Raw genomic sequence first — 27,305 nt, 5'->3', positions numbered from 1 at the left:
GCTCCCTCTGCTTCTGCATCTCACGAATGTCAACAGTTATAGGTTGCACAACGCTAAGCTCCTCATGAATACACTTCATCTCTCCAAAATAATCTGCAGTACTCCTATCTCTTTGTTGTAACTGAAAGTACTCGTGGGATAAATCATACATATGTGTAATGTTACTGGAGTATAGAAGTTTGACATAATCCAAAATCTCCTTGCCCGTATCTAGATGCATACACATCCATGCAACATGTGGCTCCATCGAATTCCATAAGAGGGAAACAATCAAGGCATCTTCCTAAACCCACACGTCTTTTCTCTTCTTATTGGAAGGATCAGATAGGAGCAAGTGGTCAAATTTCCATAATCCTGCTAAATAAATATATGCAACGCTAGACCATCAAACATAGTTCTTTCCATCCAACTTTTGAATCGCCATTTGTGGCAACGATGTAGGAAACAAATTTTTGGGATTCATAGATTCCATACCAACACTCACAAATTAGCAACCAAACCAAAACAAGAAGAACAATCAAAACTAATCGAAACAATCACAAACTATGTGAAGCACCGACACAACCATGGACTAGGTGAACAACTCCCTGACGATTATAGTAATGCCACAACCTCACAACTGAACATACGAACACTGCCACGACTCCAAAAAAACTCACAAAGAAACCTTCACAAACCTTGAACAAAGATTAATAGAATACCGCAAGTGCATGCTCGAAAAAGGTTGAATTTTTTTAGGGTAAAAAAAAAAGCCTAAAAGCTTGATAATATAGTCTAGAGAAGGAATCGGAACATGGGGCAGTAAAAGAAAAGAAAAAAGTGGCCGAAACTTCATTCATGTGTCGTCGCTCCTCTAGCGATGGGGTTTTGTGGGGTAAGGCTTCGGGGGGTTTTGTTTATGGGTCTATGGTTGGTTTTGTGAAATAATATGGGACAGAAGTGGATTTGAAAAGGACAGCCGCAAGAATGGTGTTTTCCAGTGACGGCTGAGGGGAATGGGGTTTAGGTTGGATCACGCTCTGATACCATGTTAAGATTTGATTAAAATGAATGACCTAACTTGAAGATAGGTCTCTCTATTTATAATACAAATTAAATACATTCTAATGACAATAATACCCTTTCTAACACTAATTAACATACTAACACACTTAATAATGATAATAATACTAACAGATATAAATAACCAACATGTTGCTTCTATTGGATTTCTGCAAACTCTATTTTAGGCATCTAAAATTATGTGTCATATATGACACAGCTGTACTAATAAAAAAATGTATTTTTTTTTTATAGAAAAAAAATTCATTAAGAGATAAAAGATGCCCAACACAGAGAAAAATATATCATTTTAAGAAACAAAAGAAAAAAGAAAAGCAAAAGAAACCAAATCCAGACAAATGGTAAAGCCAGGGACAACCCATTAAAGATATAGATATTTCTTTCCAATCAAACTCCCCAACAAACAACAAAGAAGGCACTTGTCCACAATCTTCTAGCATCGTCCTTGCCAAACCCTCTAAAAGATGCACGTAAGAAACCCTTCAAAGATTCCAGACACACCTAATTCTAACCATATTTGTCAAATCGAGATTCGAATCGTGAATCAAAATTCCAATTTAGTGAATCTTGAATCAAGAATCGAATTGAATCATAAGTTTTGGTACAAAATTTCAAAATTTGATTCCAGATGGCATGCACTTACGTACAACAAAATAAAAAAGCAAAACACATTGAAATTTCAACAAATATGGATAAATCATGTTGTTAACTGAAACTACGCTTGCTGTTGAAGCAAGTTTCGTAGGTTTGAAACCTACCATTATCTATTTAACTCTACATATATTTATATAAAGGAAAAACTAGTCATATACAAAAAGATATTCCATGATTTACCCATCCCATCTCTATCAAGTATAAAGTCACGATAATTTGCCACAAAACTGTATGTCTAACACGTGTTATGAGATGTCATCTTCAAAAACAAAAAAGATATCTAGAAGCCCACGTCTCATATTCATAAAACAAAACAAACTAAACTCTAAACCATCTATGATGGAATATAGACTACTAATGTGCGATGTAATGCATCATCATTCATCATCCTATTCCCCTAATGCAAGGTCATCATCATCATCGCCATCATCATCATATTCATCGTCTACCACAATCATCTCTTCTTGTTCCTCCTTTTCTTCATCTCCTTTCTCTTCATCAATCAGCTCAATGTCATCTTCTTCAACATTTTTTCCATTTCCTCTACGATCAAATATTAGGTTCCTCAGTCCTACATTTTCATGACATTATAAAACTATTAAAACATGTTAGTTATTTTTAATGCTCCATCGCCCATTCATAAAGTAATTACTTATAGAGCAACAAATATAAAGTCATGTAACTCATATCTCTCTTTTCTCGCTATTTCCAACTCCTCCATTATCTTCAAAGCACTCATTGGCATTCATCCATAAAATGTCTTCAGGTAGACAAGGGCCTTCCTTTTCGATAATCCATTCATCATCTAATTCCATGTCCGATAAAAAAATTGGATCATATGTCTCACCACTTTGTTGCCTCCTCGTTTGCCTTAACTCTAGTTGAATATTGTACTTAACAAAGACGAACATTTAGTCTTTGTTGTTCCACTCTGTTCCTTTTTTTTGGAGTGGACATGATCAAATGTGTTCCAATTTCTCTCACATCCCGTGGCACTACATGTGAGTCTAAGGACTCGTAGTGCAAGTCCTTGAAGCTCCTTGCACTCTCTCCATAACTCTCCCACCATAAAGCTATAGAAATGATTAAAACAAATGAATAAATATCATATCGTATTTTTGGTTATGAACCAAAAGCAAAAAACCTAAACAATGAAAAATTATCATAAAGACAAGTAGGCAACTATCAGATTGATATAATATCGGGTTGTTTCTTTTCTTTTGTTAGAGTAGCCATGCTAAAGCCAAACATCCCTTCAGCTTTTTTGAACTTTTCCAATTGTTGATCAATCTTGATCATTGTTTCAACATCCAAATATATTTTTTCAATAGTGTTATATAGACCAATTTTGATTCCCATGTCTACATTAAAATTATCACTACATTTAAACCTACAAATAAAATAAGTGATAAAGATAAATGCATAGGTAATAGGCTTAACGCTCACATAACATGTTATCCAATTAATTTAATTTTTGGACAATGTAACTTAACTCGGATTAAGGAAATATCCTGCCGCATGAAGGGGCCTATGGAGTTGCAAGTCCCATCTCGTATCAATGATGCTCCAAATACGATCATACTTGGTATTGTGATGATTAAAGTTCTAGGCAATTTGTTCTTCTGCTCTATCCATGGCTTCATATATATTCCCTATCACCGGTTTTGCATCACCATCAACAAGCCTTAGAACTTTCACAAGTGGGCTCACACACTTCAAGCAATACTTTATTGCTTTCCAAAACTTATCATCACACAATAATATGGGGCCTCCGCTTCCTTAGCTTCCAACATCGAAGCATATGTGACATGGCCCACTCCTCTGACGCAAACAAGGCTCGAACAGCAAGTTTGTTTTCATCAAAACTCTTAATGTGAGAAAAGATGTAGAAAACCTCATAACCCCAACTCTCTTCAATTCTTTTTTTCTAGAAAACTCTCTAAACATGTTAAGCAGCCATATGTGTCAGTAAATGAAGACAAACACCTTCTTAGCCTTTTGAATTGTATTATGAAAGATAGGCAAATCTCCAATATCATGCAAAAGTCAATGCAATGAACTACACATGGAGACCAAAATATATGTTTCCTCTTCTCTATTAGCAACTCACCGGCATCCACATAAGTAGAGGCACTATCCGTCATCACTTGAACCACATTTTCCCCTCCAATCTCTTCCACTAATGAGTCAAGCAATTCATACAATTTATAAGCATCCTTCACCACACTTGAAGTGTCTATTGATTTGAGAAAAACCATGCCACTAGGACTGTTAACAAGAAAATTTGTGAGATGTCGATCCATCCATCTGACATTAAAGTACATCTGGTCTTCACCCATTCTTTCTCATATTTTCCATAATTTATTTGACACTATCAACTTCTTTCTTAAAAAATGTGACTCTAGCCTCGTGATAACTTGGGAGCTTCAATTCTTTTCCATATTCCCCAACCATCTTCATCATTGATGCAAATAATGGACTCTTCACCAAGTTGAATGGTAAAGCATGTCCATATAAAAATTGGCAAATGCTTTGAACCACTAGCTCCCTATTTTTCACCAATGCATTCAAGGTTCGTTGCTTAAACCCTTTCCCTTTTACTCCTTTGCCCGCCCTTACAAAAGCATCCCTGGTGCCTCGTCTTTGTCCTCCTATAATTTGAACTTCTTGTTCTTGTTCTCCAAACACTTCTTGAAAAATTTCATTTTCATTGTCAATATTCCTTCGTTTTACTCTTTCCAAAAGATAATTTTTCCCTCATCTCTTGTGGACACTTCTTACAAGGAGCAACATCATCATGATCCCCTGCAAAATGATGCTTCATTCTAATTATGCCACCCCATCTTTCAAGCCCACAATAGTTGTACTTCAAGTGCATCTCGGGAACAATGATCCCATGTAGGATCTTCACTCTTTGTGTTGGAAGTCTTTTTTCTGGGCTTAGCACTTGAACTAGAAGCCATCTTCCCACACCCTAACACTCAAATAAGCACAAACTTTCCAAGTCAAATTTCAATTTTCAACCTACAAAAAAACAATGAATAATATATTCAAGAAGAGTAAGAACAACTAGAGAAGTATAATAAAATTATATAACTATATTACTTAATACTTCCTTACTAATTTATTATAAGTTTACAAACTCTATATTTTGTATATTAAATTATTAATATATAATCTAATATGAATATAATACTATAATGATTAATGAACAATTGAATATTATAAATTATAATAAACTATAAACTGTTGAATAGTTTATGGAAATGCAATATATTTAACATTTAAGTATTTCACAAGTGCATGCATTCTTTAAAAAAACAAGAGAATGATTCAATCATTCAAGACAAGAAATATTAATGAGAAATTGAACTTTGTGGTTTTTAAGACTATATTTAAGAGAACGTGTCATATAAAAACAATAAAGATTTGAACTTTATTGTGTTTTATAAGAAAGAAATATCATTTTTTTAAAGTATAGGCTATCTTTAAAACTTTTAAAACTAAAATAAGTATAAAAGGACAAAAAGTAAATTAAAAGTATACAGAAAACTGATTAAAATATAAAAAAATGGAAGGATACCAAATAAAGTTATTAGTTACCTATCACTCTATCAGCACTGGGTCTTCTTGTTCTCGGCTCCTCCCCTGTCACGAGAAAAACAACTGCCGACTGGTTCTTCAATGGTACAAAGAGCAACCAGCCCTTCTATATTTTTCTCCTATGGCAGAACAGAACAATAGAGGAGAAGACTGGTATTGGTAGTCCTTTGAAGCTCAGTATCAATGGCAGAAGCAGAGCACAGAGGAATGTTTGAAGAGAGAACAGAGGGGTGCTGAAGGGACGGCCAAATGTCTCGTTTCTTCTCTCCTTTGGGACGGAAGCTACGTAAAGGGCACAACTAAAAAAATTGTGCAAAAAATAGGGGTAAAATTGGGTTTTTATTGGCCTTTAAACCAGTCGAATATGTAGGTGCCACGTGAGACAAGAATCGATCAAATCGTGCAATTTGATTTGATTAATTGATTCACTGCTTGAATCACTCGATTCACCTTCCATCCAGCTCCAAAATCGATTCCCCTAAGGATTCAACTTGATTTACAGCCTGCTCAATTCGAATGGTATGATTCTAAGTTCTAACAACTAAGATTCTGATTAAAACAAACTAAACAATATGTTCCACAAACTCCAAGCTACTGTGAATTGCAGAAGGGAAAAAAAAAAATGTGATTTAGTCTCAACACTGTCAAAACACGTAAAACAAACATCTAGGGAAAAAGCCTTAAGGCTGCCTAGTGCCTTCTCTGCAACAGATTGTTGGGTGTTAACTCCATTAAGTACTGCCAACCAAACAAATAACTTAATCATGGAAGAACCTTAACTCTCCAAATATGAAAAACTAGAATGAATCAAGCAGTTAAAAAAATATTTAGAGAAAACAATCCCAAGCTGTCTAGACTCCACACCCTATAATCCCTCCCAAAAGCAGGCTAAAAACCATGTAAGAAATGGAGCAACAAAGGAGCTCAATCACCTCCCAATCATCAAGATTTCTACAAAAATTAAAATTCCAAGAAATAGAAGGGATTGTGTAACAAAGAAAGTCAGGGTCTATTGTGTGAGGTAAAATGAGAGAAAAAGAAGTTTTCTCCAACCAAAGTCCTCCCAAAAATAAATATGGGAGCCACCACCAACTTATATTTAATAAACGGGAAAAAAAAGAAGAGAATTTTCCAAATGAATTTTCGAGGACACCTGAGTAGCTCCAACTCTAAGCCTGCAATACCAGTACTATCCCAACCATTCTTCTACATGCCAAATTTGCTTTTAATAACCTCTCTAGAATTTGGGACATTAGGGGTATATTTATATAGATATATCGGCGAAAATATGTAATAATCTAGAATCCATGAAATATATTAATAATGAATGGAAATAGAATTATAAATTATAATGTGGTAATTTCCCACTTTAACTAATAAAAGAAATTTTATATGAAAAATATTGGGCAGGGTTCTGTTCTTTTTTCCTCCTCTCTTCTCCTTCTTCCTTCTCTATTCTCTTCTGATTCTGCCTCTCACCTCTGTTCTGTTCTGTTCTGTTCTATTCTTCCCCTTACCTGCTCTTTTTCCGTTCTGCCTCGCTACTGCTGCTGCTGCAGATGCTTTTCTTCTTCTCTTCTTCTTATCTCCTTCTTCTTCTCCTTATTCTTCTAATTCTCTCAATTCCATCAATATATATAAATTCTAATATTTATCCTGCATCAGGAACTTCCTTTCTTTCCTTTCTTTTCTCCCAAAGACCCAAACAAATTCAAGGATTCTTGTTTTTACAGCCCTAAAATCATAAAGAACCAATAAAGATTTTATGGATTTGAATCTTGAATTTAGCTTGAAGAATTCTTGCAATCCCTCATTGCTTAAATACTCTTCGATTGATTTGGTTAGCAGCATCAAAATTCCTGCGGCAAAGGGTACATACTGTAGTATATTTCAAGCGGTTGTCATTTCCTTTTTAATTTCAATCACCAGTGAGATCTTCTCCTCTCTTGTTATATATCTTTTCTTATTACTATTAAAAAAAATCTTAATAGTTTGTTAGTAGTGGAGATTTTGTGTTTAAGATTTGTAAGCTTAGTATGTACATTTTTGTGTTTTTCATTTGCAAGTTTTGGAATATACAATTTTTTTTCCAAAAAGTACTATCGCATAGTTTTTTAATTGTAGTCTAGCTTGATCACACTCAAAATTATATGTTTTTAATTTTTTTTAATGCATTTTTATTAAAAATTGTGTGTGTGGTTTCTACTAGTTGTAGGGTGTAATTTAGAAAATTGTCTATAGTGAAAAAAAAAAATGCAAATGTGTTCTTTGCCTAAGTAACACAAATTCTTTGTACACACAGCCGGTCCCAAGCATAAAGGAGCAAGGTTGCGTTAGGTAGCTAACAACCAGCGTAAAACTTTGTCGGATATTATTATAATGAATTCTTACCAAATTCACCTAGGCCAAGGGAATAGATTAGGTCAATGTAAAAGGGAAAGGATAAATAAATTAGCACAAGAAACTAAAATTAGCTTAGCAACTTAAATGTAGGAACTCTTACAGAAAAAAGTACGAAAATAATGGAAATAATGTTTAGGAGGAAAATAATGGAAATAATGAGTAGGAGAGAAAGCTAGAGACAAAGACCTAAAAGATAATGTAGTGGATGTTAAAAGAATAGGGGATAGGATCATTAAAATCAGGATAGCTTTAGGCTTGGAGATAGTGAACGACATTAGTGCGTATGCTCGCCAAATAGGATTAGCAAAAAATCTTAAAAGACAATTTTGGGAAGATAAGGATAGTATTTTACACGGAGGAGCTGATTTGAATGACGACATTGAAAAAGTTAATATAGGATATGAGAAGATACATGGAGGCCACGGATATAAAAATAAAATTGAGGCCAGCGATACAATCTTAGATTTTGTCATATCTTACAATTTGATTATATTGAATAGTTGTTTTATAAAAAGAGAAGAACACTTAATAACCTTCAAGAGTGGGTTTAAAAGCCAAATAAATTTTATCTTAACTAAGAACGGGGATCGTCTATCTTGTGAGAATTGTAAAGTTATTCCAGGTGAAATTTTGGCTATACAACATAGAGTCTTAGTATTAGATATACATATTAAAAAATGGATGAGAAGGAGTAGCATAAATCAACGCGAGAACTAGATGATGGAACTTGAAGGGAGAGAATATAGTCAAATTTATTGATAAAATGAACCAAGACTGTGATATTGGACAGTAAGGGCTGGAATATAATGCCAAATTCTATCGTAAGGATAGCGAAAGAGGTTTTAGGTGAGTCCAAAGGAAAATACTCAGGTAGTAAAGAAAGTTGGTGGTGGGATCAAGAAGTCCAAAAATCCATTACGATAAAAAGAAATTGGTATAAAATATGGCAAAATTGTAGAAATATAGAAAAGCTTAAAAAATATAAAGAAACAAGAAAAAATGCAAAAAGGACTATTAGTGAAGCTAAACATAGAGTTTATGATGCTTTATATACTAAACTAGATGCAAAAGGAAAAAAAGATATTTATAAACTTGCTAGAGCTAGAGAAAGAAAATGCAAAGATTTAGGTGATGTAAAATGTATAAAGGATGGGAATGATAATATCTTAATTAGAGAAGAAGACATAAAATAGAGGTTGCAAAGATACTTTGATAAGTTGTTTAATGAAAATCAAAATGAAAGATTGAACTTGGAAGTGACAAATGAGGAGAAGACTAAAATAGAAGATTTATCCACAAATTAGAGTCCTTGAAGTTGAGATGGCATAAAAAAAGATGAAAAGTGGGAAATCTATAAGGCTAGATAAAACACCAATTGAAGTTTAGAAATATTTAGGGGGCAAAGGAATTGTTTGGTTAACTAATCCATTCAACATTATTACAAAAACCAAGAAAATGCCAGAAGAATGGAGGAAAAGTACATTAGTACCTGTGTACAAAAACAAAAGCTATATTCAAAACTACAATAATTATCATGGAATTAAGATTATGAGTCATACGAGGAAATTATGGTAAAGGGTAACTGAACGTGGAATTAGATTAGAAAGGAAGACTTCAGAAAATCAATTTGGTTTTATGCCTTTGTGATCAACAACGGAAGCTATTTATCTTTCAAGAAGTTTAATGGGAAAATTTAGGGAAAAGAAGACAGACTTGCATATGGTTTTTATTGACATAAAGAAAGCATATGATAGAGTACCTAGGAAAGTTCTTTGGTGGGTCTTAGAAAAGAAGGCGGTTTGTAGTATATATACAGAGGTCATTAAGGACATATATGATGAGTAGTGACTAGTGTTTGGACTGTAGGAAGTGAATCTAGAGATTTTCCAATTACAATAGGTGTACATCAAGGTTCTACTTTGAGTCCTTATCTTTTTACTTTAGTAATTGATGAACTAACTAAGAATATCCAAAATAAGATCCCTTGGTGTATGTTGTTTGCAGATGATATCATGTTGATTGATGATAGTAGGATCGGAGTCAAATCTAGGCTAGAACTTTGGAGAGCCACATTAGAGCCTAAATGGTTCAAGATAAGTAGGAATAAGACAGAATATATGAAATGTAATTTCAGTAATGTAAGGAGTAATAATAGAGAGAAGATTAAACTTGATAATCAAGATATTAATAGCACTGACAGAGTTAGATATCTTAGATCTATTATGCAAGCTGAAGGGGAAATTGAAGAAGATATAGCACATGGAATTAAAACAGATTGCGTAAAATGGAGGAGCGTGTCAGGTGTTGTGTGATCGTAAAATACCCTTAAAATTAAAAGAAAAGTTTTATAAGATGCCGACAAGGTCAGCTATGCTTTATGGTTCAGAATGTTGGGCAAATAAGAAACATGTACAAAAAATAAAAGGTGCTGAAATATGAATGTTAAGGTGGATGAGTGATTTAACATTAAAAGATAAAGTAAGAAATGAACACATACGTAACAATTTAGGCATAGCACTAGTTGAAAACAAGATAAGGGCAGCTTAACTGGTTTGGGCATTTGAAATGCAGGCCTAGTAGAGCACCTGTAAGGAGGAGTGAGTTAGTTATTGTGTTTGGCATGAAAAGGGGTAGAGGCAGGCCTAAAATAGTTTGGAATGAGGTAGTGATGAAGGATTCATCAGCCCTTAATCTAATAGAGCAAAATGCTCTTGATAAAGTGAATTGGTGAAAAAGGATATATGTGGCCGACCCCACCTAGTGGGGACTTAATTAAGGCTTGTTGTTGTTGTATATGAAAAATATTGAATTAGAACGTTGGATTGTTGGATATAGCATTTAGGAACAAAAATGTACCACATTTCAAAATGCTCATACCAATACATTGTTTGCAAGGGTGCTTGTGTTTGCAAGTTTCTGGTAACTATGAGCCTTATGGAAAAGGGAATCTATTTCAAAAGGAAATTTCCATAATCATTTACCCACTGAAGCAAAGTTTTCAGACATCAAGACATGAAGACCCAATCCCCCTCATTCAGATCTACACACAACTTCCTGCTAATACGATGATCTCTCCTCTTCCAATACCAGAAAAGGACATCCCTCAGCCTTTTTCTAACTTGCCTGCCACCCCAAGAAGAATACCAAACAAGAAAAGAATACAATTGAAGAAAGGAAAAAAAAAAATACCAATGACTCTTACTCATTGATCTTCAAACAAGAAACCATCTCAAGAATTCAGAAGAAATGTAAGAACATTACCTAAGGACTCATCATCAGCTATGGAAATAAATTGTATAAGAAAACCAAAAATTTGATACAGTTCTGCCTCACTACCCTCTAAATCCCCTGAATAAAACCTCCCCACAGCCCTATCAACCAATCTACTCAAAACATCTACAACTAAGATGAAAAAAAGGAAGAAAAAGATCCATCTTACACACATCCACTGAAACTGTAAACCAATTCTTCGATTCCCCAATAATAACAGAAAAACAAACAGTAGACAAACAACCCCGACCTCCTCCACTGAGCACAAGAACCTCTCCATCCAAAACATTATCTAAAATTTATCAAAAATTTTCTAAGTTGCTCAATCAAAATTTTTTTCTTAGTTCACCATAAAAATCTACCTCTAACCCTTTTTCCCATTCACATTCTTAACAACTTCATTCACCACCAAAGCAATATCCAAAACTTGTCTACCTCCAATGAAAGCACCATGGGAATAACAAATAGTAACACTTAGAAGTGAACTCAACATATAAGCAAGGATCTAGCAATAAAACTTATACACACTAGTGACTGAGCTAATAGACCTAAAATCCTTTATAGAACAAACCTTCTTAGGCACCACAATGATAATAATTGAATTAATACTACTTTTCAATAATCCTGCCCCTATAAAATTGAAACACCTTAACCAAATTACTAACCTTCATCAGGTCACTAATAAACACATCCCCAACAAACCGGAAGAAACAAAAAACTATATTAAAACCATCAAAGCCTTTTCTCTATCCTCATCCTCAAAACGTATGTCCAACCAACTTATAAAATCACAAAAAAAACACTAGTCCAATCCCTCGATCTTTGTCCTACACTCATCCTCCTCCAAGTAAACATTTTTGCAAAAACCAACAATTTCTTCAACAATTATGTTAAGTCCCTAACAACGTCACCTGTGCTATTTTTCAATTCCTGAATCATATTTTTCCTTCTTTTCCCATTTGCAATCCAATGCAAAAACCTAGAATTACAATTTCCTTCCCTAATCCACTTAAACCTAGTTTTTCACCTCCAACTCCTCTAGAATACTAAATCACTTAACTCATTCTTCAAAATGACAACTATCACCCTCAACCTCACGCGACTCCTTAATATCCCCCCCCCCCCCCTCCCTCCCCCACACCCATATTTAAACAATCGTCTCCTGTAAAATACTTTCTTAACTCTTATGTCTCCATAAACCTCCAAATTCCATTTTTCATACTTCCCTTAAAGTGCTTCAATTTCTTTATAAATTTAAAAAGCCTTCCCAAACCAACACTGAAAAATCACCCAAGACTTCCCACTAAATAATGAAAGGAACAATAGGTCAATCACATATTCTCAAAATGAAAGGGATTAGGATACCTCACCTTACTAGACCAACATGGTAACAAATGATTGCATACTAGCCAAGAAAAAACCTCCCAGGTGACATTATGAAACTCATCCTCCTATTCCCCACAAAAAAAAAATAATGTAACCAACTGACTAGGCATAGAATGCTTACCGCCAACAAACCACACAAACAAGGAGTTCTCTAAAAGGGGTATTTGATTGGTAGAATCTTTCAACATTCCCAAAAATGTGATGTCTGTGTCATCTCATTCCCATGTTTGTTTATGCACCAAAATCTAACATGGCGTCATTCTAACATTTCTTGGAATGAAAGATTTCCACAAAACATGGGCATCTCATAAAATATTTGAAATTGGTAAAAAGAAATGAAGTGGTTCACTTATAGGGCAATTTCTTGTGAAAGCTCCACCATTCTCGTATGTGAAGTCCATAGTTGAGAAAATATGGAGATGGTTCTAGGTATTGGGATCTTCTCCTTGCTGTCGAGATCTTACATCTTCAAATACAGCAAAAGAGGAGATGAAATGGGTGCTTGAGAATGGGCCATGGTTCGCTAACAACAGCCTAATGTTTCTATCTGAATGGAACCCTGATTGTGAGAATAAGGATTTGTAACTCTCGAGGATTCCTATTTGGGTGAGTATTTATGGAATTCCTTTTGTCACTAAGGAGGGGCTGAGCTACATTGCTAGTGTCATTGGCTCAGCTATATATGTATGAGAGAACCAAATTAATGAGAAACTTGCAGAGTGCCAGGGTGTGTGAGGAAGTGGATATGGAGAGAAATCTTCCAGAGTGCATTTCCATCAAGATGCCCTCTGGCTCCTTGCACACCATGGACGTCGAATACCCATGGAAACCTTCTCTTTGCGCAGGGTGCAAGAAATTGGGGCATTTGATGAATGATTGTGTTGCTCCCAGGTTTGGAAACCTAAAACAAACCAGGCTTTCAGTGAGCAACATCTTAGTTCAATGTAGCCTTACTAAGGAGCTAGGAAAAGGAAAGTCTTCCATTGTCAAATAGAAGACTGAGTCCCAGGTCACTAGGAAAGGGATCGAGTCTGTCAACATGTTTAGCGTGCTGGACGACCATAAGGATGACAGTCCTACAGTTCCACTGGCGGAAGAGGCTATTACTCACACCATTGGATCGGACAAAGGGGCTGGAAGGCATATTACAGATGACAACAATGGCCCTGCAAATGTTGGAACTAAAATTGATAAGGGATTCAATCTATTGAGCATGGCCTATTCAAATATGTTTCTCCTCCTTGCAATAATTTAGATAGTTCTGGAAAAGCAGGGGGAGACAAGAAACAAGCTGGAAATAAAGGTAACAAGAGAGGGAGACCCCCAAAGAAGTAGGTATTACTTGAAAACACAATAGCTCCTTCTAAATGAATATTGGATGCTGGAACACTAGAGGGTTGAATGACCCAGTCAAGATAACAAAGGTCAGAAGATTCATGAAAGATCATAAGCTGAAGATTATCGAGCTACTTGAAACCAAGGTAAAGGCCAAGAGGTATACTGCAGTTAAAAAGCTGAATAAGAATTGGATTTTTGTACATAATTTTAGGAATAGTAACTCTGCTGCTAGTATTTTGGTAGGGCTGGATCCTATAGAGATTAAACTGGTAGAAGTTGTGAAGCATAATCAGATGTTGTCCATCCATGTAATGTTAGATTTTGGCCATCTTTGGCTATCTTTTGTCCATGGTGCTATAGACTATATGGAAAGGAGAAAATTGTGGTGTGCAATGGGTTCTCTTAAAGATAGAATTTGCGACCCTTGGCTTATGTTGGGGGACTTCAATACAGTTAAAGATCCTTCAGAGAGCAGTAACAATCTTAGTGACAATGGTATTAGGGGAATGCTGGATTTCCAGGCTTTTATCTGTGAAATTGAGTTGGATGATGCCCCAACTACAGGAGATGGCTTCACGTGGCCCAACAAAAGAGAGGTGGAGCTAATAAGAAGAAATCCGGATAGAGTTCTCATCTCTACATGAGTCTCTGATATGCTCCCGGTTCTTCATGTGGAATTTCTTTCTCCAGGTGTCTTGGATCATTGTGCCTCCCTAGTTCGGCTAGACCCAAAGGTGAAGGCTTTTAATCCCCTATTCATATTTTTGAAATGCTGGATTTCTCACGTAGATTTCTTGAAAATTGTGGAGAATAGTTGGAATGTAATAGTGAATGGGTCCCCAATGTTCAGGTTAGTTCAAAAATTGAAAGGCCTAAAACAGGATCTAAAGAAATTCCATCTATGCCATTTCAGCCTCCTCAACAAGAAAGTTGTAATGGATAGGAAAGATTTGCTTACTGCTAAATGATGAGTCCCTAAAATGCACTATTTTAGGCCCCCATTTGCCTTTGTTTATCCTCATTTATCTTATATGTAACCCTTTGTTAACACAATTCAGAGTTATGCAAGGTTTATTCGTGTTTCAGGAAATACAGGTTAAAACCAAGGAGTTAGGCATTATGAGAAGCCAAGGAAGTATTTGGGGTATTCAAAGAGAAATTCAAATGTTCAGCCAAGCTCCTAAAGCCTCAAAACACATCAAAGGAGAAAAGACTTTGCTCGACCATGTGGTGCGACTAGCAACACAAGGAGCGACCAGGTCATAAGCAGCGAAATCCAAGGTTCAGACTGAAGAAGAGATGCTACAAGGTTCGACCAAGTGATCGACCAAGTGAACCTCAAGGGTGACCACGTCGAGATACTGAAGATTACTGAGCCCAGAAATACCGAGAGTCTAGACCAAGTGTTCGCCCAAGAGACCTTGAGGGAGACCAAGTCGAGTTCCTGAAGCTAAAGTGAAGATTGAGATACTGCAAGTCTCGACCATCAGCTCAACCATCAAGACCCATTGGCGGGTAAGTCGAAGATCCTGAAGTTTAAATTCCTGATTTCCCGTGAGCCTCGACCAAGGCGCGACCAGGGGAAAGCAGAGGTGCAACTTGGTTGATAGCGACAATCTTCTGCGCGAGATTTGCTGCAAACTTTCCTATTTTGAAATTCAAACCTTGTAGGCCCTAATGGGTATAAATATAAGCTTCAAAGATGTTCTTAGAGTTCCTCTTTGGCCTCTTTTGGGCTAGTGACAGACCTAAAACGTCATTGACAACCACCTTAGATTAGATTTACTGCTTTCAATTACATTCCTGTTTTGGTTCTCTATTGTAATCTTCATTGTTAGTGACAAACTCTTGAGTTTGCAATACGAAACCACCTTTATTGCTTTCATCTTTACTTGCTTTCATTTAAATGCTTTCCTTTACATGCTTTGATTTACTTTCATGCACTTTTAATGCTTGGATTGTGATGAAGTCTTAGGGATAGGATAGCACTACTATTGATTCAATCAGATATACGTAGTAGGCTACGGATACTAAAAAGGTTTTCGTGATCGTTGGATAGGGTATACTACGATTCCCGATCGTGCTTCGAACGATTGGTGCACCCTTGCTACCCATGCCCTCGAATGGCTCCTTTCACCGTCTAGCCTAATACGGATAGCTAACTGAACGTAGTTTACGCACAACATTCTAAGTCGGATTCATGACTAAGTATTGCTTTGTAGGAGTAGAGTTAACGTAGAATTTACATGCTTACAGTAGGTTGTTAGAAAACCCCATCAAAATCTCTCCTTTTCACTTTCTTTTACACAAAGCTTTAATAAACTAGATTGAAAGTAGTTCATAACTGCACTTCAGTCCCTATGGATCGACACCCGACTTTCTCACTTTCTACAGAACTTGGGATTAGTTAGGTTTTATAAATTGTATTTTTGGTAGTTGAGGACCGAAGCCTTGGCGAGCCTACCACTAAAGGAGTGGTAAAGGGCATAATCAGCCCAAAGTCAGCTAACCAAAAGAGGAGACTGTTTTTGGAGTTGTATAATCAAGAGGAAGATTTGACGAGACAGAAGTACAGGATTGACTGGATAAGGTTGGGTGATAGGAACAATAGCTTCTTCCATGCCTTTGTTAAAGGAAAGTATTTGAAAAACCAGATCAAGTATATTCGAAATGAGAGAGGTGATTGAGTAAAGGAGGATGAAAATATAACTACAGTTATCCTGCAATACTATGAGAAGTTACTAGGAAGGGTTGATGATAATGTTTCAGACTGCAATACTGCTTATTGAAAGAGATCATTGGTTTCACCTGCAGGAGCATAAGCAGAAGCCAAGTAAGGAGATAACAGGTAATGAGATCAAAAAGTTATGTTTTCTTTTGCAGATCAAAAGGCCCTAGGGCCTTATGGGTTCAATGCAAAATTCTTTAAGTTGTGCTGGCTGATAGTTGGGAAGGATGTTGTTGAAGCAGTGCTGTCATGTTTCAAGGAAAGGAAGATTTTGAAGCACATCAACACTACTTTCATTACTCTGGTTCCTAAGGTTAAGAATCCTGCCGACATGAAGGATTTCAAACCCATTTCTTTCTGTAATATTATTTACAAATGTATTACCAAGCTTATGGCAAATAGATTGCAGACTTCCATTGGCGATTTCGTGGGTTTGAATCAATTTGCTTTCATTAAAGGGAGGAGCATCAATGATAGCTTTCTCTTGGCATAAGAGTTGTTGAGTAAATACCATCTAAACTTAAGGATGCCTAAAATGGCCTTAAGGTCAATCTTATGAAGGCTCATGACTCTGTGCAAAGGGTTTTTTTTTAAAGGGGAGAAAGGGTCAAGACAGGGCGACCCTTTATCCCCCTTACCTTTTTGTTATGGTCATGGAGGTTTGCAGTAGAATGTTGAGGAAACCCACTGCTAATCATTTCCTCTCCTTCCATGCTAAGTGTGAGAAGATTAAGCTGGTAAATCTATGTTTTGCTGATGATCTTTTGATCCTTACCAAAGGGGACCCTATTTCTACCAGATGTGTTAAGAGGCTTTTGGGTATTTTTTTACAGGATGTCTGGGCTTCATTGTAATGAAACTAAATTTGTGGTTTTCTTTTTAGGGGTTGTTCATGCAGATGTGGAGCAAATGACTGCTTTGTTGGGCGTTAAAAAAGGAGTGTTACTAGTTCGTTACCTTGGCCTCCCTCTCAGCACAAAAAGGCTGAGAAAGGTTGATTGTCAGGTTCTAATTGAAAAGATTGGGGGCGGGATTAATCATTGGGCCTATAAACTTCTCACTTATGCAAGTAGGCTTCAACTGCTGAAATCGGTACTACACAGTATCTTTTCTTTCTGGGCTGGAATAGTTAATATTCCTTGTTCTGTCCTCAAGGAGGTTAAAAGAAAGTTTAAATGTTTCTTGTGGAAGGGCAATGATTGGAATTCCAAGGCATGTAAAGTCAGCTGGGGCAATGTTTGTAAGCCTGTTACAGAAGGAGGTCATGGTTTAAAATCTCTTTCTGATTGGAAAACAACTGCGGTTATGAAGCTTTGCTAGTTTATTTGTAAGTCTAAAGCTTTCTTATGGGCGATATGGATACACACATATAAAATCAAGGAAAAACATTTTTGGGAGTTGCATATCAGCCCATATGACTCTTGCTGCTGGAAAGAAATCTTGAACTGCACGAAAGACATTTATAAGAAAATCAAATGGAAGGTGGGAAATAGTAGCTTCATTCAGATCCTTTTTGATAACTGGTGCCCTTGCAGCCCTTTAATTGATCATTATGGCTGCCAGTTGCAGTATGACCTGGGGATCCAGAGATACACTGCATTACAGCACTTTATCTCTGGGTCCTTATGGAACTGGCCAAGAGGATCCGAGGGCTGCTCTGCAGACTTGATTCCAAAGGTAAGCTTTCGCCCTCTCAGTAGTACTTCAGATAAACTAAGATGGGAAGGGGGTTTGAATGATGAGTTCAGTTTCAGATCAGCTTGGGAAGCCATAAGACGGAGGGGACAAATAGTGAGCTGGAGCAAAGTAGTCTGATTTAAGCAAGCTCAACTAAGACATTCTTTTATCTACTGGTTGGCAGCCTTGAATAGGCTTCTGACCAAGGACAAAATCCTTTCTTATGGCAACATAACTGACGTAAATTGTGTTCAATGTGAGAACCAAAGGGAGACTAGATATCATCTATTCTTCTAATGTTCAGTCGGGAGGACTATTTTGGAAAATTCTTTGGAGTTGGGCATCACCTTGAATACCAAGAGCCATAATTGGGAGGATGTTCTAAACTGGATTGAAGGGATGTGTGGCGATGTGAGACAAAAGATCAACACAAACATGGGCAGCCACTGTATATTTTGTATGGAAACTTAGGAATGAGGTAGTCTTTAGAAGTAATGAGGAACTAGGTAGTTTGATTAACAAGACTATTATAGAGATTAGAAGATAAAGGGAAGAGTAGTGATGATGTAAAGTTTTGGGTCTGTTTGTATAGTTTCCCGTTTTGTTTATATGGAAGCTTAATTTTTTCCGAAAAGAAAAAAAAATCTTTCTCATTGACATAAGTAAATTATAAAACATGAGTATATTTCACCATTTTCTGAAGAGGTTTGGTGATATTGCAAGCACCTCCCTGAGGTTTGAGAAGCTACTTACCAACATAATAAAACAACAACAACAAACCAAGCCTCTTAAGTCCCACTGATGGGGTTGGCTACATGAATCTTTTTCCTCCAATTTATGCGATCATGGACAATTTCTTTTGATAAATGCATGTCCTTACTATATCATTACCAACGGAATTAAAAAGGAAGAAAAAAAAAAAAAGAACAAAAATGAAATCCCTAGCTATGTATTTCTTTTCAACTCTTGAATGTCAGGACCGAATATTCTTTAAAGTTCAAACTTCCTCAATCCTTTATTTCTTATAAATATGCTTTGCTTATATTATGACCAGTTCTATTTGCATGGACTCAAAAGCTAATAATGATTTACTTGCCTCTGTTGTCACCTTCCTTGCATCCAACAGATCTGCTTTATTCCCAGCGAGTGCCACCACCAAACTTGGATTACCTTGCAGCAAAGAAATGAGGAAACAGAGAACAATAAGAAAAGTGACAGCCAATAGCTACCCAATATACCAAGTAAATTAACATTACAGAATAATGATTTGATTTTAAGGAGCCTATATAATGGTCACAACTGAAATTCACCATGCATTACATGTCAAAGCAGTGCCCAATTCTGCTTTGACATGCTGAAAACATATCAGAAATGCTGACAATGAAACCTGAACAAGGGCATACGTTATAACACAAGTACATAGAAAACATAGAATTAATAATAACACACACTACCTTGCGCTTGAAGCTCTTGAACCCATTTTTTTGCTCGATCGAATGAGGCCTACACATTAAGGGATCCCAGCATTTATTCGTATTGCATAATTACAGAACAAGTCAAAGATGAGCAATAGTGCTATAAGAATAACGTAACATAGATACATTAAAAACAAAAAAAATTTAAACTGCTCTTCTATACAAGCTTAAAGGTTTAACTCAAGTGGTAATCTAACATGGCCCCTTGGTCCTATTTCTTGCATATCTATCTAGGAAAAATATGAATTGTTTTGACATGTTTAAGTGGTTTAAAAGTCTCAACTAGTGTCAGGTCCTAGGTATTCTTTTCTCACTTTGCTGGGTGTTTAGATCCATACACATTGTTTCTTAGACCAGCTATTTTAAACAAAAAATTACGTTAATTGGTATAGGGTGTTGGGTCACCTGTGTATACATTTTGCCAAACTCTAAGCTCTACGGTTTTGCACAACAGTATAGGCAACAGGTGGAACATGACACAAAATACTATAGAAAAACCTATTACCACATGGCATCATTATTTTTAGTAAGACTTCATTGAGAGAAGGAAAACACACAAGGAGGACATCAAACCCTCCCAAACAATACGAAAGACAACCAATAAATAAATAAAAAAAACTAAATACTGCTAACCATCACATTGAAGATCAAACATACTAAAATTACCAATCGTGGAAAATATGAATATATATCTCAAGAAAAAACACCTATAAAACAACGAAAATTGCACACAGCCATAATCTCCTGGTTTGCGTCTGAAACCTATTTAAGGCAATCAACAAAAGGTCTCCAAAGTCCAAAGAGTTAGGACATACCCAACACTTGCCAAAGAAACCAAATAGCTTATTTAATAAACCACAAGCAATAGAACAGCCAAGAAATAGATGAACATAAGACTGGCCACTAGCATAGCACATCATGCAAACATCAAGAAACAACGCCTTCCGAGGCCTTTTAAGCTGCAACTAGGGGGGGGGGGGGTAGTCAGTTTTATTTGTTCAAGATGGCAAAATCAACAACCGAACCAAACTCTTCAGTTTTGAAATTTCATGAACTGAAACCGAACCGTAAACCGTCGGTTAAAAGAAAGACCAAACTGCCAATTTTCCAGTTCGGTTTGGTTAGATTCAGTTTTCAAATCTTTGAACAGTATTGTTGATATCCTTGGGATCTAGTCAAAATTTGAACCAGAAATGAAGAGGTGTGGGCCTAATCTGGGCCTCTATTTCAAGCCCAGACAGTGAGCTGAAAAGTGAGAGGGGGGAGGGGTGGGGTTAGTATTTATAGGAAGGGAAATCTATTCCCTTCCCATGCAGCCAATGTTGAATGGAAATCTTGGGACATGGGGAAGCGGAGCAGCACAACATAAATACACAACTTCTCTTCTGCAGAGGGCAAACTTGTTGTCCCACATGGAAGATCTACAAACTAGGGGAGCTTCACCATCTGTATAAAATGCCAACCCACATACCAGCTTCACTCTTTTAATATTTGCTTAAACAAGTCAACTATTAAATGTTTTAACAATGATAATAATAATAATGACTGAAGTTAGGACATTATGAATTATAAAAAATGACTAAATACTTATGACAGTGAGTATACAGCAGAACTTAACATTAATAAAATATAAATTATGACATTGTTTACAAAATCAGTTTTGGGTTCGATTATGGGCCAAAAACTGAAACCGAAACTGAAGCCAAAATTTTTTATTTTAGAAACTGAAAAACTGAACTAAAACACATTTCCGTGCAGTTTTGGTCCAGTTTCCGGTTTTTTGGTAATTTTATAGACCCCTATCTACAACAGACTGTTGGCACTAGCTCTACTAAGAATGGCCATCCATGCAAAAGTCTTGACCTTACAAGGAACCTTAGTTTCCCATAAAAATATTAGCAAGAGAAAGGGAATTAGATGAACAAATCAAAATACAATAAAAAGGATTACACAAGAAACCAACCCAAGAACAAGTACAAAAACCTCCTTGGCCTCCCTATCAATAAGATTCCTAGAAAAATGAAAGTCCAAAGAAACACAATCTTCATCAATTATCAAAAAATAAGAAATAGGAGAACACAAAGTAACAAGAAAGAAAGAAAGAAAGAAAAGCAACAGAAAATAGTGCTCTCCACCCAAAAGATCATCCCAAAAACGGATCCAAGATCCATCCCCCACTTTGTCCTCAATACAAGGAAAGAAAAGGGGTGACATAAAAAAAATGTGACATGCAATGGACAAGGCTCTCATGCCATTTGGGTCCAGGGTGGGCATGATGTATGCAGCCTTACCTCCACACTTGGAGAGACCGTTTCCCTGACTTGAACTGCTGACCATCAGGTTAGGACGTCGCACCCTCATCATTGAAAGAAAAATGTGACATCAGCTACATAAATTTCTGTGGAATTTCACACGAAACTTTATTCCTAATATTAGCATCCCATCCATTCACTTGCAAACCAAATTTACTCTTGATAACTTTATGCCAAAGAGAGTTAGTTTCCAAAGGAAAACACCATAACCACTTACCCACATGGCATGAATGAAAAATATCTTAAAAGGTAAGTTTGTTCCACCAAGGGAGTAATTAAAAGTTAAGAGGTCACGTTTGTATCAAAATCCAAAAAACCAGTCAGTTACCCCTCACATGTAGGACTCCAAAGTGGCCACCACCATTGGCGAAGTGTTCATGAAGAGATTAACATTAAACGAAATTTAGAGTACCCTATTTCAAGTCCTTAATGAATCCTTATTGTCAAAACTTTGGGCTTATTTTGATCATGCTAATAATTTCAGTGGACACATTTCCAATTGTTCGTGGACAGAAAATCCAAGATGAATATCTTACAAGGAGATAAAGATGCTAAACATGTGGACTGTCCATGCTCCTTGTGAACTTGAGGAGGGGACCCACCATTCAGTAGCACCAACTTGTTGCATGATTTAATGGTTGAGACATTCAACGACTCCTATACTTAGTCTTTTACTATTGAGGCCAAAATTCATGTCAACTTTGATCCCGACCACGTTTAGCCACTATTAAACCTATTCATGGTCCCTCCAAGCTTGAGGCATCGATCCATGATACTTTTGAGATGGTGACTTCTTCTCCATTTGAATATATGCTCTCAAATTTACTCTTATTGTGCCATGCATTCTTTGACCAAATCTAATAATTTTTTTGCAGTGAATATTTATAGGATTTACCATTAGATTAAAGGCTTGTTTCTTTACCAAAAGGTGGGAGAGCCTCTTTGTTACTTCTAGGTGGCTGTAAAAGACTAACTACACCTCTAGTTCCAAGGATTCAATTCCTCTTCCTGCTTCATGTGTTACATAATATGGATGTTGCCGAGATTCCAAATGACCACTTTCTGATTGGCATTTCTCCTTGCTACTTTATAAACAAGTGAATTTGTTCATGCATGCTTGGCTTCTAACATTATCAACAAGATTGTTCCATCCTTATCACTTGTGCTTGTTTGGTTCCATCCCCTAGCACCAGGGGAATTTGGTGTGGGAAGAAAGAAGATTTGGGACTTATCTTTACTTAATTATCCATTTTATTTATTTGAATGTCTTAATTTTTTCACACACAGCCGGTCCCAAGCCCGAGTTAAGGAGGAGGGTTGCGTTAGGTAGCTGACAGCCAGCGTAAAATTTGTCAGATCACTATGATATGAATCCTTACCGAATATTTGTTGGGGCGTCCCCTACGAGCGACGCGTTGCACTTGAACCACCCGGGTGTAGCAAAAAATGGGCGAGGGTGGGCTAGGTCGTCGCCCCGAAACGACGCGCCGTGTCGGCGCCCGGGCACGGTGTCAAATATGCGAGGGTTCCTGCATCATTCTGGACGTGGGTAGGTAAAGACGTTAGTTCAGGAGACTAGGATTAGATTAGCAACTTGGAATATAGGGACACTTACGGGTAAAAGCATGGAAATTGTGGATACAATGATTAGAAGAAGAATTAATATAATTTACCTTCAAGAAACTAAGTGGGTGGGGGAGAAAGCTAGAGAAATCGATAAATCAGGTTTTAAACTTTGGCACACTGGAAAAGAAAAACATAAGAATGGTGTAGGCATTATTATAGACAAAAACTTAAAAGATAGCGTTGTGGATGTAATTAGAGTAAGGGATAGAATTATAAAAATCAAAATGGTATTAGGACAAGAGATAATAAATATCATTAGTGCTTATGCTCCTCAAGTTGGCTTAGCAGAAAATCTTAAGAGACAATTTTGGGAAGATATGGATAGTATTATACAAGGCATACCAGGGACTGAGAAAATATTTATAGGAGGAGATCTGAATGGACACGTTGGAAGAGATAATAAAAATTATGAAAGGATACATAGAGGATATGGATATGGAGACAAAAATGAGTCTGGGGAGATGATCTTAGACTTTGCTATGTCATATGATTTTAGTATAATGAATACTTGCTTTAAGAAGAGAGAATAACACTTAATAACCTTTAAAAGTGGACAAAATAGAAGTCAAATAGATTTTTTTTTAACTAGGAGGGTAGATCGTGTATCATGCAAGGATTGTAAAGTTATTCCAGGTGAAAGTTTAACCACACAACATAGAGTCTTAGTGTTAGATATATGCATTAAAAAATGGAAGAAAAAGGATAATATAAACCAGTGTAGGAGAACTAGATGGTGGAACCTAAAAGGAGAAAATATAATAAAATTTAAAGATAAAATGATCAAAGATGGGGATTGGACCTTAGAAGATGGGATAGATTCAAATACTCTTTGGAATAGATTAGTTAAATCTATTAAAAAAATAGCAAAAGAGATTTTAGGCGAATCAAGGGGAAGATTCTCAAATAGCAAAGAAAGTTGGTGGTGGGATAAAGATGTACAAAAAATCATAAAGACAAAAAGAATTTGGTATAAAACGTGGCAAAAATGTAGAAACAACGATAACTTTGAAAAATATAAGGAGGCAAGAAAAGATGCAAAAAGGGCCGTTAGCGAAGCTAAATATAGATCATTTAATAGTTTGTATGATAGATTAGGTACAAAAGAAGGGGAAAGAGATATATTTAAACTTGCTAAAGCTAGAGAAAGGAAGAACAAGGACTTAGGAAATGTAAAATGTATAAAAAGTGAGGATGATATTGTCTTGGTTAAGGATGAAGATATTAAAGAAAGATGAAGAAGTTACTTTAGTAAGTTGTTTAATGAAAACCAAATAGAAGGCTTAAATTTAGAATTGTCAAATGAGGAAAAGACTAAAAATATAAGATTTATTCGAAAAATTAGAGTTAACGAAGTTAAGTTTGCACTAAAAAAGATGAAAAATGGGAAAGCTATGGGACCAGATAACATCCCAATTGAAGTTTGGAAATGCTTGGGTGCTAACGGAATTATATGGTTAACTAATTTATTTAATACAATTGTAAAAACTAAGAAAATGCCAGATGAATGGAGGAAAAGCACTTTAATACCTATATACAAAAATAAAGGAGATATTCAAAATTGTAATAACTATCGTGGAATTAAACTTATGAGTCATACGATGAAACTATGGGAAAGAGTAGTTGAACAAAGATTAAGGTTAGAAACGAAGATCTCAGAAAATCAATTTGGTTTTATGCCTGGGAGATCTACCACAGAAGCTATTTATCTTCTAAGAAGATTAATGGAAAAGTTTAAGGAAAAGAAGAGGGACTTGCATATGATATTTATTGACCTTGAGAAAGCATATGATAGGATACCTAGGGAAGTTTTATGGTGGGTTTTAGAAAAAAAGGGTGTATGTTGTAGGTATACCGATGTCATTAAGGATATGTACGATAGAGTAATGACTAGTGTAAAGACTATAGATGGAGAAACTAGAGAATTTCCAATTACCATAGGTGTACATCAAGGATCTGCTTTGAGTCCTTATCTTTTTGCTTTAGTGATGGACCAATTGACTAAGAGTATTCAAAAGGAGGTTCCATGGTGTATGTTGTTTGCAGATGATATTGTATTAATTGATGAAACTAGGGATGGAGTAGAGGCTGAGTTAGAATTATGGAGAGAAGCTTTGGAATCCAGAGGCTTTAAGATAAGTAGAAATAAAACAGAATATATGAAATGTAATTTTAGTAATGATAGGAGGAATATTGGAGACAAAGTTAAACTTGATGATGAAGAAATAAATAGTACTTGTAGATTTCGATACCTTGGATCTATTATGCAAGCTGAAGGAGAAATTGAAGATGATGTAATGCATAGAGTTAAAGCAGGTTGGGTAAAATGGAGAAGTTCTTCAAGTGTTCTATGTGATCGTAGAATACCCTTAAAATTGAAAGGGAAGTTTTATAGGACATCTATAAGACCAACTATGCTATATGGATCAGAATGTTGGGCGACGAAGAAATATAATATCCAAAAAGTAAAAGTTGCCGAGATGAGGATGCTTAGATGGATGAGTGGTATAACATTAAAAGATAAATTAAGGAATGAACATATTCGTGGTAAGTTAGGTGTAGCTCCTATAGAAGATAAGATAAGGGAAGGACGACTCAGATGGTATGGACACTTGCAACGTAGGCCTTATAGTGCACCTGTGAGGAAGAGTGACTTAGTTACTGTGGGGGGCAGTAGAAGGGGTAGGGGTAGACCTAAAATAACTTGGGAGGAGATAGTGAGTAAGGATTTAATGTCTTTGAATCTATCAAAAGAAATGGTCCATGATCGCATAAATTGGCGAAAAAGGATTCATATAGCCGACCCCACTTAGTGGGACTAAGGCTTGGTTTTGTTGTTGTTGTTGTTGTACATTAGGGTGTGTTTGTAATTTTTATTTATTTATGGATTCAGTATGAATTTCTCTTTAGTTGGCTCTTTATTTAGACCTAGGGTTTAAGCCCATGTAAAGGCTTTAACCCCCATTGAACCACTTAGAAATAAAAAATAAATAAAAAAGTATTTAATGCAAGAAGTGCTTAAAATAAGTACTTGTCCTAAAAAGTACTGTTTGGCTTGCTTTTTCCAGACCTTTTTCTTTTTTTTTTTGGGGGGGGGGGGGGTGAATAAGCACTTTTTTGAGAAGTAACCTGGATTACTTTTTTGCCACTTATAGGTAGTTACTGTTGAGAGGCAGTAGCAAATTTGTAAATTTTAACAACTTCTAGACAAACTTTTAATTTTATTTAATTTTATTTTTGATAAACAAAGAATTGTATTAAAGGAAGAAAGAAGGGTTACAATGAAGAAAACAGAAAAGGAGAAAAGAAAAAAACAAGGAGAACGAGATGTACTCCCATCACAATAAGAGAGCAACTAAACAGAAAGTACACACAAAGCAAATCAGCCAATCCCACTGCATGTCTTCCAAAGGAACATGCTGGAAGAATCCATTTGCTGAGCACCAAACAGACGCCAGAAAGGCCACTCTGCTCCAAAGCACGTTACTGGAAGTGACAACTCCTTTAAAGATTCTGGCATTTCTTTCCATCCAAATGTACCAAACAATAGACTGACAGTACGCCATCATAAAACTTTCCTCTCCTTCATCTTACCAAAGCTCCCAAACATAGTAATACAAAAGCATTCCAAAGAATTTGGACCCAATTTTCTCCAAATATCCCAAATAAATTATTCGAAAGTCCCCAAAAGGGTTAATGTAGAAACAAGCATGAGCAGGTTTCCCATTTCAGAAGCAGAGAACACAAATATCAGGAGATAGGACCTTGTGTCCT

General features: G+C 36.1%; 1 protein-coding gene across 1 annotated transcript in view; it reads right to left on the bottom strand.

The window, feature by feature from the left end:
- The window catches only part of LOC131159680 (ras-related protein RABF2a-like), an 83,821-nt gene that overhangs the window by 12,728 nt on the left and 43,788 nt on the right, over positions 1-27,305 (bottom strand). The window contains exons 4-5 of the mRNA XM_058114763.1: positions 19,576-19,624; positions 19,218-19,291 (exon numbers count right to left, since the gene is read on the bottom strand). Of these exons, the coding sequence (XP_057970746.1) occupies positions 19,218-19,291; positions 19,576-19,624 (123 nt within the window). The remainder of the gene's footprint in view (positions 1-19,217; positions 19,292-19,575; positions 19,625-27,305) is intronic.

The sequence above is a fragment of the Malania oleifera genome, chromosome 7 (assembly GCF_029873635.1).
Source record: "Malania oleifera isolate guangnan ecotype guangnan chromosome 7, ASM2987363v1, whole genome shotgun sequence".
Lineage (NCBI taxonomy): Eukaryota > Viridiplantae > Streptophyta > Magnoliopsida > Santalales > Ximeniaceae > Malania > Malania oleifera.
This window is presented reverse-complemented; position numbering and strand designations above follow the sequence as displayed.